Raw genomic sequence first — 17378 nt, forward strand, 5'->3', positions numbered from 1 at the left:
AGCATTTTTAAATATTAATTTTTATGGCTATTTTGCCTATTTGTGTTTGTAATTAGAAGAAACACACGTATAAACCACAGTGAAAATTATTTAATTGTAAATATTTCATCCTAAGTATCTTAGGACATCATCAGTACAGTATTTAAACAAAAATTAGGAATAACATACAGTTAGGGCGCATGATTACAATAGAATCTCATGAAAACATGCATAACGTGCTAAAGTAGTATAATAATAATAATAAAAAAAAAAAAAACCATTAATTATTTAACACAGTTTTGTATGATAATTTCCCATACTTTAGGAATAGTAAGAACATCGTTGCGGTTTAGGTTTGGTCTGTGTAGTAGGGCTTCAGAACTTTCTTTGTATAAACGTTCATGTTTAAATAAAGATCTATGTAAAAGTTTAGCCTTTTCCCAATGGATCCTATGGTTTGGATTTAGAAAACAAGACAAAAACACCAAGCTGACATGACATAGGCTTCACTTTTTCCATGAGCTCCTAAGATACTTAGGATGAAATATTTACAATTAAATAATTTTCACTGTGGTTTATAAGTGTGTTTCTTCTAATTATGAACGCACCACAGGTTTCGTTATTTTAAAAAAATAAAAAAAATATTTTTGGTTTAGGAGTACCCCTTTTATGATGTCATTGGCTTTTTTAATCAATTTTTAGGGCATTATTGATGTTTTAGAGATATAGATATATGAAGAATATAAGGAAGAAATAATTTCGGACATACCTTTGTAGGATGTTGTCATCTTATTGAGCGGCACCCGGTATATGGTGATATTACTGAAGTATGACTGGAAGGAAAGGGGGGGGGGAGAATGTGGAGATAGAGAGAGATGTGGGAGAATTGCAGGTAAGACACAAGGTAAGTTAAATTTAAAACCTGAATTTTAAGGATGGATGGTGCATTCTTTGGGAAAAAGTTGAAAGATGGAAATTTTTTTGGGAAGGATAAGAATAGAATATGTTGAAGCAAGATTATAGGTGGGAGTAATGGAGCATGAGCCGTTTCAACTGTGCTATCTTTGGAGCTCATGGAAAAAGTGAAGCCTATGTCATGTCAGCTTGGTGTTTTTGTCTTGTTTTCTATTGGTCAGAGTCGTGACCTAATTTTTATGTGCAGCTTCCAACTCTTGAAGATTATATAGGAGCGGTGAACATTTATCGAGCTCTTGTTATATTTTATGGCTATTGTTTCTGATATTCTAAGCATTGTTTCATTTTCTTGTATGTCTACTATTACGGCTTTGTTGATTTGTGGGGTACGCTTCTGTTCAAGAGTGTGGACTGCTATTTCTGTTTTTCTTGTATTTTGTTTACTGTTTTTCTTTTGAATGTATGAAGTTCCATGTGACTGTGACTTGGCCTATTATGGGCAAACAGGAAGATCAGTGAACATCCACCTGGAAGAACATGAAAGATACATTCGCTACTATTACTATGGCAAGTCGGGACTGGCAGACCACGCTTTGGACACTCCTTCACACAGGATTAGATGGAGGAAAACGAATGTGCTATTTAGGAGTCGTTATAGATCTGAAAGATTATTTTTTGAGTCAGCAATGGCTTTGAAGAATTCTTCCAACCTTAACAAATATGGTTGCATTAATTTGCCAAAAATTTGGGAGACAGTTATCCTAAGAAAAACTCCTGGATAACTGCATTTTTTTTTTCTCGTTAGAGGGCGCCAAAAACAGGACTTTAGATCTTTTGTCTTTTGCAATTATATTGTTTCACTCACTCACTGTCGTGTTTACATGTGTGTTTGCTCTGATGATGCTGAGTTGAAAATCAGCGAAATATAAGCGTTAATAAAACATCTTTGTTGATAAAAGTGTTTGTGGTGTTGTTAATACCGTGAAAAATAAGTCATGAATAACCATCAACACCTAAGCTTATCTGTTAGATTGTTTTTCTTTTGGTTATTATGTTTCTTATTGCTCAGATGTTCTGGAATTGGTACGTTGCAGTCACGGAAGATCTTTATGGGCAAGACTACACGAATATCTGATCGTTGAACCTGTGTAGGTGACACCAGTCTTGTTGGCAAGGAAATTTATATACCACATTATGGTGTTCTAATATTTCCAATTTTTGGCAACACGATAAGTGTTGCCAATTTTTGGTTTGTGATGAACACTAATTTACAGTCGGCATGTTTAAAAATATATTTATAGGCTCTGTATGTGTTCTTGATGTATAACAATTTAATGATTTTTTTTTGTGTGTTGGGAAGTTTGTTTTGGTTACTGGATTGTTTTGATGGGTTTTTGCAGTTTTGTTGGCATAATTTATTAGCTGTGTTGGGTAATTTCGGTTTTTAAAAATCTGTGTTGGATAGATAGTTATGTATAGATAAATCAAGTATATCTATAATCTATAAAGTATAGATAAATCTGTGTTGAGATAGTTATGTACAGTTGAGAACTTATATGTGTTAATAAATTGTGCTAGAATGACTGACTTTTTGATAGAATAAGGATGAATTAAAGTGGAGATAATTTCCAATATGTGTGGGTTTGTGGAATATTTTTGTGGCTATTTTGTTGTTTGTTCTAATTAATGTCAGGAAATTTAGGAAATTTATAGATTTTTCATGCTTTGTTTCTATAGTGAACTTCAGTCTGTTGTTGAAGTCATTAACGGACACACGGACACTAATAAAGTGATGATGCATATTGGTTCTCGAAGGCACAGAATATCGTCCACATATCACCCATAAAAGGTGATGTGGGAGGGGGGGGAAGAAAAGAAGAGGTGAGTAGATGCGATTCTACAGGTGATAGGAACAATTCAGCTAATTGTCTGTTTACGATGTTGCTGGCGTTAATTTTGTTCATGATCCTAGGGTGTGGTCTTTTCTTCTGTGAGTAACGTGTGTACGATGTCCAACGTTCTGGGGATGTTCACATTGGTGTATAGTGATGTTTATCCAATGAAGTGAGGATGTCATCATGAGATAGAGTTTGTTTGTTATTTTTTGAAATAGGTTGTCTGTGTTTTTTATCATTGATTTTGACTTGGTTAATAAAGAGTTGAGTAGTTTTACTAAGAATTTTGATAAGGTGATGTGGTGGTGTTTTTGTACGAGACTATTGGGTGTACCGGGTAACCATCTTTATGGATATTAATTTGTCCGAATATACGCAGAGTACGCATAGTGCGGAGTATTGTGTTTTTGTTATTTTATCTATCTTATTTTAGTTTTTTAAAACACATAGTGTGTATTATTAATTTGCTTTATGAGGTCAGGAGAGGGTTTAAAAACTAGATTTTTTTTTTTTTTTTTTTTTTTTTTTTTTGAGATTTCTTAACTCCTAACATAGTAGAAATCCTGAATCTGCTCTACCTTAGAATGCTGATTGCACATACAGTGGTGGTACACCAAAATTCTCTCTAAAAATGCTTGATGCTGTCACTGTTCAGAAGAGAGCAACTTGTAAACTGGCAATCCTTCTCTTACAGACTCATTCCAGCCACTATCTCAGCTCTATGCTTTTTCTAGGTAATTTTATGGATGCCATTCCACTGAAATGACTGACACCATTCCTTCAATTTGCTTCAAACCAATAAACACATGCACAGCTGCTTGTCAACATTCGTTCAATGTTCAGCTCAACACACACCAAACCAATTCTTTGTTCTCCAGGTTCATATTTTTTTACCTCTATACTCAGTTAAAAAAAATATATCAACAAGTTTCTTCTTGACCACTTGCGAACAAATACAGGCACTGATGTGCCATAGATCCTGCAACTTTTTGTGAAGGATTGATATAAAAAAATTACAAAAATAGAGCAACTTGTATGATTTATTATGCACTTGAATGTTTTACTATCGTTGTATTAGAAAACTTATGCATATTTCCATATTTATGCTTACTATTTGTGTACTCTGATAATAGTACATGTTATACTGTTTATGCTTTATATTCATGTTATATTTCAATGGTACACTTCACAGCCACTTTGATGTCTATGAAAGCCATGGCCAGTCAAGCTGAGCTTTTACTAATAAAGAAACTTGTATTAGACGAATGATTAATAATAACATTAATTAGTAAAGTTGTAAACTTCTTTAAATATATTAAGACATTTGTCAAGTAAGAAAATTTCTATAGATAACTGCAATATGTCTTGATAGAAATAAAATGATTGTTCTGATGTAAACCTAAGTTCAGAGAAATTTTACTGAGAAGTAAAACAGCAGCTTAGATGATTTTGGTATTATCTTTGATGATGTTTCCTATGATGTATTGTTCCAATGATGTGAACATATTGTTAGCAGTAATTCCATGTTCTTCCCCTGCCCCCCCCCCCAAAAAAAAGAGGAAAGGAAGCAAGACCAAATTGAGAAAATTTAGTATAAATACTTTACAAATATTGGCTCTACTTGCACAAGGTGACATTACCCAATGTTCATTTCATACAACTATGTTTAAAATTTAATCCTACAATCTTTGCTGCCATATTAAAAAACAAACATTTGTTTGCAACATTTCACCTATTCACTTTTAGGGATTATAGTAATCAGATTCAACCATAACTACATTGAACAAAGAAGATGGAAACAACTAGATAACTAGTGTACTTTGAGGCATATAATTTTTATGCAAATATTTCCCCAATATTTAAATAACATCAAGACAAGTCATTGATAGAGACAAAAACAACCTGGGAAATATGAACATTTCTAATGATATAAGATGAGGAAAATACACTTAACTATAGCAGTAAGATAAACTACAAATAAAAAGGTACTCACATTAAGTTTTGCTGCACATTTTTCAATCCAACTCTTAAAACTTTTTGCTGTAAAAGAAATTAAAATAATTGTATTTGGCATAAGCATTTTATTAAAACTGTAAAGTCTTATATTGTGTGCATGCATGCATGTGTGTGCATGCACACATACATGAAAAGCAATTTTATTAATCCTATTTATGAGAAGGAATATCCCCCCCCCACACACACACATTCATCATAACATTAGCAATTCAAGGAAGTGAGTATCATATTCATGGCTTAGGTTCTGCAGTTTGGGTTGAAAAGATTACATAATGATGTGTATCACTTCGATGGTAGTGGGTTGCAAGAAACTTGATGCTAGGGATCTGGTAGTAATGGAGGGCAGAGATGAAATTCAGAGGGCATCTTTCAAAAATTGGCAAAACAGCTCTGAACTCTTCTACAGCTCTGGAAAACTGCAATCTGAACAACTGGAACAAAAGAAACCCAGGTGGGTTTCTTGGGGATGAGTGGCTAAGCTGGTTAGAGGTCTGGGGCATGCTCCCTATGACGATAGATTGAAAGTGCATAGGTTGCAAAGTTCAGTTGATAAGCAGAAAAGCGATGACATGATAGAAATTATAAGTTACTAAACAGGTTCTATAAAAATGAAAAAATTTTCAATACATGACAAATAGAGAACTAGGGATCATCTCTGGAAGTAGTGTAAGAGTGTTGTTAGTAAAGGCATGTGGAATAGATTTTTTGCTGGGACAGTGGTAAATAAGTGAAATGGATTGCCAGCAATTGCAAATGCCCTGACAGTAAATGAGTTTAAGGAGGGGCAAGATAGGTATTGTACATATAAAGGTTAGAGTGGATCTCCCACAATTAGTTTTCTGATTGCATGGAGATATCCATATAATAATCATAATATCTAGACATACATGTTTGTCTAGAGCCAGCTCTAACAAACATCCATGCTCAAGGTGGGATGCGAAACCACAACCTGTTGGGTGGAGTTTGGGTATGCTATCCACTCAGCCAAACAAGTCAAACTACTTTTCAGTAGTTTCTTACAGTGTGAGGGGCAACTATATCCCATTGTATTAATAATGGGAAGATAAGGTTGCATAATGAAAATAAGCACTACAATCTAATTTTTAAATTAGTTGCATCTGAATAACATAAAACTAATTCACTAGTTTGATTTTGTTGTAAAATTAGCAACAAAAGGATTCTGTATGCAATTATTATAATTCAGTTAATTAACAATATTAGCACAAGATAAAAAAAAAGTATTCAACTGGTTTTATATCAAGGATGGTATTAACACTGATTCTATGATGAATATGAAAGTTAATTTATTGAATTTTTTAAACTTATATTTTGTTGGTTTTCTATCCAGAATCTTCAGAGCACAAAATTATATCTACACAATCTGATCGAAAGTATCCAGACAACCCCTCTGAAATTTGTAAACTGATGTCTAGATGTCACTACGACCTCACTTACTGGTATAAAAGGAGGCATGGAGCTGTGTGTTGTTTAGTGATAAGGAGTACAAGCAGAATGGGTAAGTCAGTGTTTCTCAACGTGGGGCAATTAAAAAATGACGTTGCATTTGTCGCCGATATACTCAAAAAACTCACCATTGTCGGTGATAAATTGTCGATAATGCAACCCCAAGAAAAAAAGCTGACATCACTAGTAGGGCAGTCAATATAAATACAGTATCAAGCAGAACTCTCAGAAAAGCAAAATTATGAGTTATTAGAAATTTATTCAACATAAAAGGAACAATGGCATGGCTTTCTGACGAGACAGAAACGAAATACTGAAATTCAACTAATTTTGAAAAAAAAAAAAAAAAAAAAAACTGTTTCGTTTCCCGTCGTCATATTTAGTTGAATGTGGCTTTAGCACTGTAAATGACTTATTATGAAAAAATGAAATCATCTGGATATCACAAACCAGGGGAATTTAAGATTGAAAATGACTAAATTAGTACCTCAAATAAAAACTCTTTGCAGCAGACATCAAGCTCAAGGATCGCATTAACTTGGATTTTATTTTGCCAAGTTCAGTTCAATTTATGTTTCATAATATACAAAATGTAATATAAAATTTATATTCATTGAAGAAAGTCAAATTAAAACAGTTTTACCTATGCTCCTTTTTTTATTAAAAGTACATCTTTATATTATACTTTTTCAGAACTTGGCTGACTATTATGCTAGGGGGGGGGGGCATCAAAATCTTTGAGGCCGGGAAGGTTCCAAAAAATGTTGAGAAAAACACTGGGGTAGGTCAAGGGAGCTCAGTGACTTTGAACGTGGAATAGTTACTAGTTGCCACATCAGTAAGAAATCTGTCAGAGATATTTTAATCCTCCTCAAGTTGCCCAAGTCAACAGTTGGTGACATGATTGTGAAGTGGTGACGTGAAAGGCACAACCACAACAAAACCATGGTTGGGTAAGCCATATTTAATGACAGACAGGGACCATCGAGCGTTGAGGAAGGTGGTTCATGGAAATCACTAGACATAGAGTGACACAATCACCCAGGTGTTCTGCAGTGCTACTAACTGTCCAGCCAGCACCATGACTGTGTCGAGAGTTAAGAGGAATGGAGGTTCCGTGGTTGAGCAGCTGCTCATAAACCAAACATTTCTCCTGTGAATGCTAAGCGCCAGCTGCAGTGGTAAAGAGTGATGCCACTGGACAGTGGACAACTGGAAACGTGCAATTTGGAGTGATGAATCATGCTTTACTATGTGGCAGTCTGATGGGAGGACCTGGGTGTGGTGAATGCCTGGAGAACGATTCCTGCAAGCGTGTGTAGTGCCAACAGTGAAATTTGGAGGTGGTGGTGTTACAGTGTGGGGTGTTTTTCATGGAATGGACTTTGTCCTCTTGTAAGACTACAGGGAAATCGAAATGCAGAAGGGTACAAGGACATTTTGATCCATTACTGTCTATGGTAGAAGATCAATTCGGTGACGTTAAATTTTGAATGAAGAGATTTTGTTGTGAAATATCTCATTCAGGTTTTAACAAGCATCAAATCACTGAGAGAAATACTTCTATATAAGTAGAGATGTTAACTGCTTGAAAAATTTTTAAACAAATGCTTTTAATATTGGACTGTTCTATGTAAGATAATATTACCTGTTCTTGTAAATTTAACAATGGAAGAAAAATTGATGAGAATTATGTTAGTATGTAAAAGTGAGTTCAAAGTTTGCAAATGAGACATTTGGATTAGTAACATGCCTGCCCCACGGCAGTCGTGTATGCACGGAGTAAGTTGCGCGCGGAGTTTCCCAGGAGATGTGAGGAGAAGGACCGGAACTGCGTGCAAAGGAGTAGTGCCGAGCGGAAAGGTATGACGCTGTAGGAGTGCCGCTTAAGGTACGATATAAAAAGCTTGACACCGCTAACTAGCTCTCTCATACTCTTACTCTCAGCGTTCTTCATTTAGTTGCTTCTCTCTCAACTTTGGCGCAGGTCACTCGAGGAGCCCAGCTCGAGTTATTCCCTGAGATGAATACGTGAGAGCGGTCAACAGAACGATGTCTAGACGCAGTTATGTAGCCGAGTAGTGAGCCAAGTGCGGGCATTTCATCAGTAAAGCGGGAAGAATCAATGCAAGCTGACTGTCATGCTAGATCACGTGGACCAACTTAAGCAGAGCTGTTCTCGTCTACATCGGAGAGGATAATTCAAGATTGTGAGTTCCAGGATTCCCATAGAACACCTTTGGTATGAATTAGAACGCTGACTTCAGACCCTCCAATGACCCACATCATGAACTGCTCTGGCTACAGCTCTTCAGGGAGAATAGGCTGCCATTCCTCCAGAGATGTTCTCACACCTGGTAGAAAGTCTCCCCGGCAAAGTTAGAGCTGTCATAGAAACAAAGGGAGGACCCACCTCCATATTAATGTCCACTACTGGAAATAGCACTAAACTAAATCATTATAGAAATAGTTCAAACTGTAAATGAACCAATGTCGTAAGATGTTTGACCTATAGAGGGTACTCTATAGGTTGAACAAAGTTAATATGGAGAAGTCAGGATATTTGGTCTCAGAATGACTGGTTCCCCAATCAACAAATTAATGCAGCCATAATTACTGAGGTTGGAAGGGGGGAGGGAAGAATTGCTTCATAGTCAATTCTGACTAAAAAATAAATATATAAATAAAACTCAACTCAATAGCAACTTTTATGTAACACAGACATCCTCTTCCATTTATAATCAAAATATATAACTTAAAGTTCATAATTTATATCAATGGTTCTCAGCCTTCTATGCTTCACGTACTCCCTGGAAATGTGTATGTAACTGGCATACCCTACCCCTTGTATAGATACATAAAACTATAGTTATAATATAACAATGGGAATAAAATAAAATATATGTATATACACATTAAATTTTGTATTCATAAATTACATATCGATAAACACAAACAGTGACAAATAATTTAAAAACATGTATAGACACTACAGCGGCGTGCTTCATCACTCATTTCTCAGAAATTAATCAGTATCAGTGTTACCAACTTAGCGACTTTGTTACTAGATCTAGTGACTTTTGAGCTTTCACGGCATACCCCTAAATATTTTTCTATGTACCCCTAAAGGATATGCGTACCACAGGTTGAGAACCTCTAATCTATATAATCAAAATATGCTTGGCACTACTCTAAGTTTAAATGGTGGGTTATTTTTGCTGGCCTGAGACCACCATGCTTTTTGGAGACCTGGAGTGGACTGAAAAAAAGTATCTTATTCAATATCTACAGCAGGTTAGATAAGAGAAAAGAAGATACAACTACAAATGGACTACTGAGCACAGATTAGGTTGTTTGGAAAGGAAAAAGTGGTAGAGAAGGTCCAGAGCTTTATGGCCAAGAGAGTGAAAGGTCTGTGGAATGCTTCCTGTAAGGTTTGTGGATTATCCAATTCTTAACAGATTCATGATAACACAAAATGCACAACATAAAATTTCTATGATGAGAGAGAGTGATAGAAGCAGAAAGAATAGCTAAATTATAAAGTAGGTGCATCGCATAAAGAAGAAGATACTGTAGTGAGACGTGTGACAGGAATGAAGTCAGAATATAAATAGACAAAATGGAAGCACTTACAAATCTCCACGTGAATACAGCCACAGGAACTGATGAGATACTGGCAGTGTTTCTTGCCAAGCTGTTTATGTCTCAGCTCTGGCAGAGGCCAGAAGATAGCAGAAAGAGGACAAAGTATTCCTATTACATAAAGAAGACTCCAAGACAGAAATAGCAAATTAGACTGGTATCTAAGAAGCAGTGGCTATGGTACCAGGAAAGTTGACGACAGAAAATTCAGGAATGAGTGGATAGGAATATGATACTCACAGAGGTGTGTGTGTGGGGGGGGGGAGGAAGGGCGACATGGTTTTCACAAAAGGTATGTCCCACCTTTGTAATTTATTTATTTATTTTTATAATAAAGTAATAGCTGAGTAGACAGGAGAAATGACTATACCATTATACTTCGTAATTTGCATGATTTCCATGTAGATTTCCTAAATCTATAGGATACTATATTCTATAGTATCCTATGATTTATTACTAAATAGCTTAGGGAAATAACAACGTAGACTAGGATATACATTAAAACAAATTTTTAATACAAATCCAATATTTCGGCAACGTCACGTTGCCATTTTCAACAGGAACTTGTGAGCAAGACACGTGCATGCAGGCATAGCAAACAGTAAATGAGGACGAAGCAGGAAGCTATTCTTTCTCCTAAAGTCTTACTGGTGCCCCCTAGTGGGCAATATTGGTATTCTTGGGAGAATGGGCTGAGGTCTTTTGATGTAGAAGTCTTCCTCAGCCCAACTGCCCAAGAATACCAACATTGCCCGCTAGGGGGCACCAGTAGGACTTTAGGAGAAAGAATAGCTTCCTGTTTCATCCTCATTTGCTGTTTGCTGTGCCTGCGTGCACGTGTCTTGCTCACAAGTTCCTGTTGAAAATGGCAACGTGTTGCCGAAATATTGGATTTGTATTAAACATTTATTTTAATGTATATCCTAGTCTACGTTGTTATTTCCCTAAGCTATTTAGTAATAATGCATAACCAACGTCTAAGCCTTTCCACTAGAAGTATCCTATGATTTCCATGTATCCTGTAGATTTCCTGTAATATCCCACAGATTTCCATGTGTTACGTCCTCACTTCCTAATATTTGATCTTACTTTCTTATATTATTTACTTCGTGTCTATATCATTAATAATTCCTTAATTCAACACTTTGTTAGAACCTTAATTATCTTTCATTAACTCTTTAATGTATGCAGTCTTAACATTTACTTTGGGCCGTTAACAACTATAAGGATATTGCACGTGGGTAGAAGACAAAGATTCCCAATAGGCAATGGCAATTCCTTTGTTTCAGTGCTGGTTCTCTCTTCGGATTCAGAGAAAATTTTTATTATACTGCGCCGCCCTGAATCCTAGATTTCTGAACTATGAAAAATCAAAGAACCAGAACTTAGCATAGCACACTATCCCTAATTTCTTATACTATATGAAGTAGTTCAAATCTCATCTATCTCTAACTTAGTTTGCAGTCGTAGCCTCCCCTATAAATTACCTCTCGCCGTGGTTTGATTATTTAAGAGCAGTGCAACAGAAAATGAAATCAGGCAAGTCAACTATTTAATCTAAAGAAAACATTTATTTACTCTAGTAAGATTACATATCATGAATAAACTTTTGCACATGCTAGCTTCAATATCAATTTCAATGAAAAACATAATTATCTAACTCTTCTTACTCTCTCTTAGCATGTATAATCATCAGTACAGTTAAAACATTCCATCAAAGATAAATCATAAGCTAAACTTCACAATACTAAAGGTTATTCATTCGTAGACATTAATTTAACCCCAATTTCTTCATTCATGTCTCATAGTTACACTGCCCTCTTAAAATGTATCTCTAAAGTCCTTGCATAAAATTCACAACCTTCTAAACTTAATGTCCAACTAATAATCACAGTCTTTCTTTCTTTATACATTCACTGAACAGATTAAAGTTTCTACTTTACCAATTGCTGGGGAACCATTAGAACATCATACATATCTCGATATAACATCACCTCCAGCTCCACTTTTCGTTCTGCTTGGTCTGTATTACCCCACTGAATGGTCTGGACTGGATATATCTCCCATGATGAAGACACGTGATCACTGTTCACTGGTCATCAGGCTCAGCAAGGCTTAGCTGTCTCAGCAGCAATCAGGAACTCAGCTCTGCTGGGCAATTCCTTAACCAGTGATTTCCCAAGGTTCCTCGGCATTCTCCCACGATCTCTGCTTTGACGATCCCTCCGAGGAACGGGGACAAACATCAACAAGCGAGGAGGACGACTCAAGAAAAGCAAGCCAAAAAAGACTCTGAGCTGGCGCTGCCTCACTTTTTAAATTCGCGACCAACACTTCCTTACTATGCCATTAAATTTCTCCCTCTTTGCTCACGTCACCTTACATCTCCCAGCACCTAGCGCCATAATCTCCCTTAGCATGCTCTTTGGTGGTGGTGGTGGTGGTGGTGGTGAAGGGGGGGGGATCGCGTGCTCTCCTTCCACAGTGCACATGTACTTGGCGTACGTGTTTTGCTCCTGGCTATCGGTACTTAATCCGATTAGTCTTCTCTCAGTAATATACAAGTATTTATACAAATTTAGCAAAGTTCAAACGATGGACTATTCACAGTAAATACATTACAACACTATGGACAAATAAAAGGATTCTTAAATTATTAACATTTCTAGTAATTTACAAGCAATTTTATCTGCCTGATATATCAGTATATGCCAAAATGTAGGATGCATGTTAAGTTCTGAAGAAAATATAAATTAATACAGTTTCATTCAGAACTTAACACATGTAGAATCCTGTCAAACGTGTTTGCAAACAGGAGCAAATGAACATGGATAATAAGGTGGCTGACAGGTAGACAAAGAGTATTATATGGCTGAAAAGAATCAAGATAATGCAGTGGGGGCCATTATTTAATTTGCATATTAATGATATAAAACTGGGAAGTCAACAGTTAATAAAGATGATGCAGAGGTTCTGCAGAATGATTTGGCATGACAAGGATAATTTACAAGCTTAATGTGTAAGGTTACACACTTTGTGGGCTGAAGAGGTTGCAAGCTATATATCAAGCAGATGGGATTGCACTGCAGAAAACTGATGAGGCTAGAAATATGAGAATGATGGTACAGGAAATTGAAGTTCAAAGTCATACTGCAAATGTTGGCAAACCAGCTCAAAGGATTAGATTTCAATGTTGAAGCGCACATTGACAAGTAGAGACAAAGAGATCCTTCTTTATAAGGTTTTTATGAAACTAGTGGGTCTTCATAGCTCAGTTGGCTTTGACAGAGCCCTTTGGTTGGAAAGATCTGGATTTGAATCCCATCTATGATAAGATCTTTTATCAGGTCTTTTCAATCAGGTGGATTAGTCAGTCTCATTTGAAGGTGGAGGGCAGGGCTGTTGCCAAATTAAATCACACCGTGAGGCAAACAATTAAATATCGCCCCTGATGGATTATAAGACAAAAATATAAGAAAATCTCCAATTGCTATTTTGTTTTTATTACAAGAGAAACATTAATGAAAAATGATTACATAATAATATTAATTAAATGTTTGCTTTGTGGGGGACATCGCAATAAAACTGTTCATAAGCTCTTCTAAATTTAAATTATAAGCTATGTCTGCCTCTATAGATATAGTTGCTAGACAAACCAATCTTTCTTGGGTCATTGTTGTTTGCAAACAATTTTAAATCAGCTTAAGCTTGGAAAAAATTCTTTCTGTACTTACTACACTAACAGAAATTGTTAGTATGGCACCGCCACCTACCACAATATGGCTGAATGAGTGCCCTTATTAAGCCATGCTGTGAGGCAGGCTGCTTCTATGCTACACCCATTGATGGTACTGGTGGAGGGTTTTCTCCCATGAACACACATTTACAGACAAAAATATATATATATATATAGTTGCTATATAACTATCTTGTTATATTAGTCCCTAGTAAATGAGCATTGCTATCCTACCAAATCATTAGGTGAGGAGAAAAGAAGAGAAGATAGAACCACAACTGGATTACCGAGCACAGATTAGGTTATATGGGTTTCTTGGAAATGAGAAAGGTGATGGAGAAGATCTAGAGTTATGGCCAAGACAATGACAGATCTGTGGAATGCTTTCTGTGAGGACTGACCAAAGGTGTGGAGTGTGACAAAGGTTAGATGATAGGCAGAAAAGAAGGAATATAATAAACATAAGCTACTAAAAAAGGATTTAAAAAAAAAAAAAAAAAATCAGCTAACGCCTTTTTATTCCCGTATACGGGAGTAGGCGAGGCCATTTAGCCCTATCTAACTTTTGGAAACTGAGTGGGCAGTTCAATCTCCACTGGTACCCAATCAGAGACAGATGGCCCAAAGCTATCACTAATTAAGCGGTACACAGTGAAGAGAGACGGCTCAAATGTGCCGCCATCTCGTGGTCCCTAACACGATATATTTAATGTCTGAAATAACGTGGGTTCTACGGTCGATTTTCTTGAGTTTACAGGACAAAAAACCCGAGTTTCCGGGAGGAAAAACCTGCTTGCCCGTGCCAGAGATCGACTAACTCGGGAACCGGTCGAAAAAAGGCTTAGAAAAATTTCCTCTAGTCGCCGACTAGACTCGAAATGAAGTCTTCCTTCGTGCGGCCAAGCGCGGTGGTGTGCAAACGCCACATCCACTGAGCTACACAGGCTCTAAAAAAAGGATTTATAGGATTAATAATAATCTCCAATACTTATAGGTTCTAAAGGCCAATAATCTACCCAGATTGGTTTTTGTAACCATAATTTTAAGATAGGGGTAGTTAGTCTTATATCTAAAAATTTATAGGATTGAGGCAGAAGAAATTTAACGCATAAGTCTCCTGAAAGTTGTATAAGAGTGGTTAGCAACTAATGAAGAAAGACTATACTTTTTTTTGTTTAGAGAGTGGTGGATGAGCAAAATTGGTTGATGAAGGTAGGTAAGAGAGCACTGGTTTTACTTTAAAGACTATTTATTATTTAAAGCGCAACATTACTTTAAAGACTATGTGAATAATGATTAACACAAGCCTCCCATGATGAGTCTTTGGACTATACAGAGATGACTGCATAATAATAGCATGTATTTAAATCTGACAAGGTGCCAAGATGAAAGCAGTACAAAATACTACAATTATACTTTTAAATTGTAAGGGGGTATCATACAGAGAAATATATAACATCTACTTAAACTGTAAGTCAGTTTGTTTTTGTTTGGGATTTAAGAACTGAAGGATATATGACTATGATATGATATATGAAGGATACATGGTTTGATGTAAAATCATATATAAATCAAGGGTACAAGTTATCTCCACTTTGTTCATGATTTACATGGTCACATTATCAAGGAAAGTGACATTAAATCTGATACCAACATCAGATATTTTAAACTCAGCTCTTTACTTTATATAGACATGCTATATTCCTAAATACAAAGCACAGTCTAGATAAACTGAAAATAGGTGGGAACACTGAAAACATTAACCATATTCTTAACAGAAAACCTATAGAATAGAAAGCAACATTTCAGCTATTTATAAACAATTTTTAGTAAAGATGAGAAGTTAAATATGGTAATAGATCACTAAACTATCAGTATGCAAGATAATATTTGAACCAATTTTAATTTGCGAATATGAAAGCTGTTAAAAATAAAACAGCTTATCAAAAACTAGAGACCACACAAGTTTTGGGAAAGATTAGGTGAGCAAAGTGATTGTGTTATTTATAGCATCAATTGCACAAATTTAAAAAAAAAATTAAAAAATCAAGATATTAGATAGGAATATGACATTAGCATTGATAGCATGTGAGAAGAGCTAATATCTAATTTGATATACAAACATACTTCAGTAATACAACATGTTAGGTTGCAGACCATCATACAGTGAATCACTTTTTTTTAAAAAAAAAGCTTCTCCTCTCCGTTCAATTTGTAGAATTGCATGTAATGGTTTAAAAACATTTTAAAGCAGTCATACAGTATGTGAATAACTAACATAAATAAAGCATTCATATGTTAGTTACTTCAAAAAATAAAAAATAAAATAAAAATAAAAATAAATAAATAAATAAAAAATTTTAACAACTTTGACAATAGCAGTGTGAAGCAAATAAGTTTGGCCTATGGCCTATCTCAGCATTCAATACGCCATCACTACGAATATTAATAATTTTAATCTTAGCATCTAATTAGTAGGTTTACAAGTCTTTTTTTCAATGAAAAGAGCAGTACCCTTACTTTGATTTTTATTTACCATTATTAACAACAAGAAAATAAAATAGTAGTTATAAACAGTTATAAGTAATTATGAAAGACTGCCTATAATTCAAAGTGAAACACCGAAACAGACATGCAGCAAGCAATGTAAGGCACAGGAATGCAAGAGTTGTAGAGAATGAAGAGAGGAATATAGAAATGAGTGAAAGTGAATTAAGTGGGAATGATGATAGTAATATGGAAGAAAAATAACAAGCAAAAAGAATAGTTTCATGAGAGAAATAGTGCACTTACATGCAGTCTTTCATAGGACAAAGCACAAGCTACAGTGATAGAGAAGTACTAGCAAGTTTCTTACTCTACAGCAGAGAAGAGTAAGAAAGGAGAGGCAAGAGGGAGAGCATTATCTATAAGTCTAATGCCAAGATATGATACATGTGAAATGAGAAGGACTATGATCAAATGAGCAAATGCATGTGTTGTGTAGGAGGAATGGTTTGCAGTGAATGTTTGGAGTGAATTTGATGAATGAAAGGATTTGTGGATGATAATTCCAGTTCATTCAAGTGTAGACTAAATGTCTGGAGTTTTTTTTTTTTGTTCAGCGAGAGAATGGAAATGCAAAATCAGAAACAGACAGTTAAGGTAGATACTGGTGAGTATGAGTACAGGCACTCTTGAGGCAAGTGTGAGAATAATGAAAACAGTTTTCCAGATCTGAAGACTAAGTGTGATACTTATTAAAAGGATACAAGGGATAATTTGTGGATCCAATGGGATGTTACCATGCATGCAGTAGTGTCAGAAGCATCAGGAACAAGGCTGATAAATTTTTGGCATTGTTTATCATCCTAACTTGGCATTAACAAGACCTCATTGATGTAAGATTATTATTACAGGGATGGAATATTAAGCATACTGTATTTTTAGATATGAGGGAATATGGTTAATGATAGTAGATGAACTGCAAGCAGCAAGCACAGTAATTCAGCAGAAAGGTTATACTTAAGGGGAAACTGCATTTGAAGCCAACAGATGGAAAATATAAGTCACAGGGAAATATATAGTCATTGTCATTGGCTAGGAGGTATAAAAGAAGATATGAATGACATGCCATGCATCAGGAAATTAGCTCAATGAGCACGTAATGGGTAATCATAAAGCAAAAGCAAGAAGGGTGACCTGAACAACATGGTGAGGAAGGAAAAATCAGAGGAAATTAGTTTAGT

At 35.6% G+C, this 17378-nt stretch overlaps 1 protein-coding gene across 1 annotated transcript in view; it reads right to left on the bottom strand.

Annotated features, from left to right (window-relative positions):
* Sgt1 (suppressor of G2 allele of skp1) overlaps positions 1 to 17378 on the bottom strand; it is a 153546-nt gene that overhangs the window by 73690 nt on the left and 62478 nt on the right. The window contains exon 6 of the mRNA XM_090402953.1: positions 4783 to 4829. Coding sequence (XP_090259079.1) covers positions 4783 to 4829 — 47 coding nt within the window. The remainder of the gene's footprint in view (positions 1 to 4782; positions 4830 to 17378) is intronic.

The sequence above is a fragment of the Typopeltis vanoorti genome, chromosome 13 (genome assembly GCF_054136105.1).
Source record: "Typopeltis vanoorti isolate ZY-2024b chromosome 13, IOZ_Tvanoo_1.0, whole genome shotgun sequence".
In the NCBI taxonomy this organism is placed as follows: Eukaryota; Metazoa; Arthropoda; class Arachnida; order Uropygi; family Thelyphonidae; genus Typopeltis; species Typopeltis vanoorti.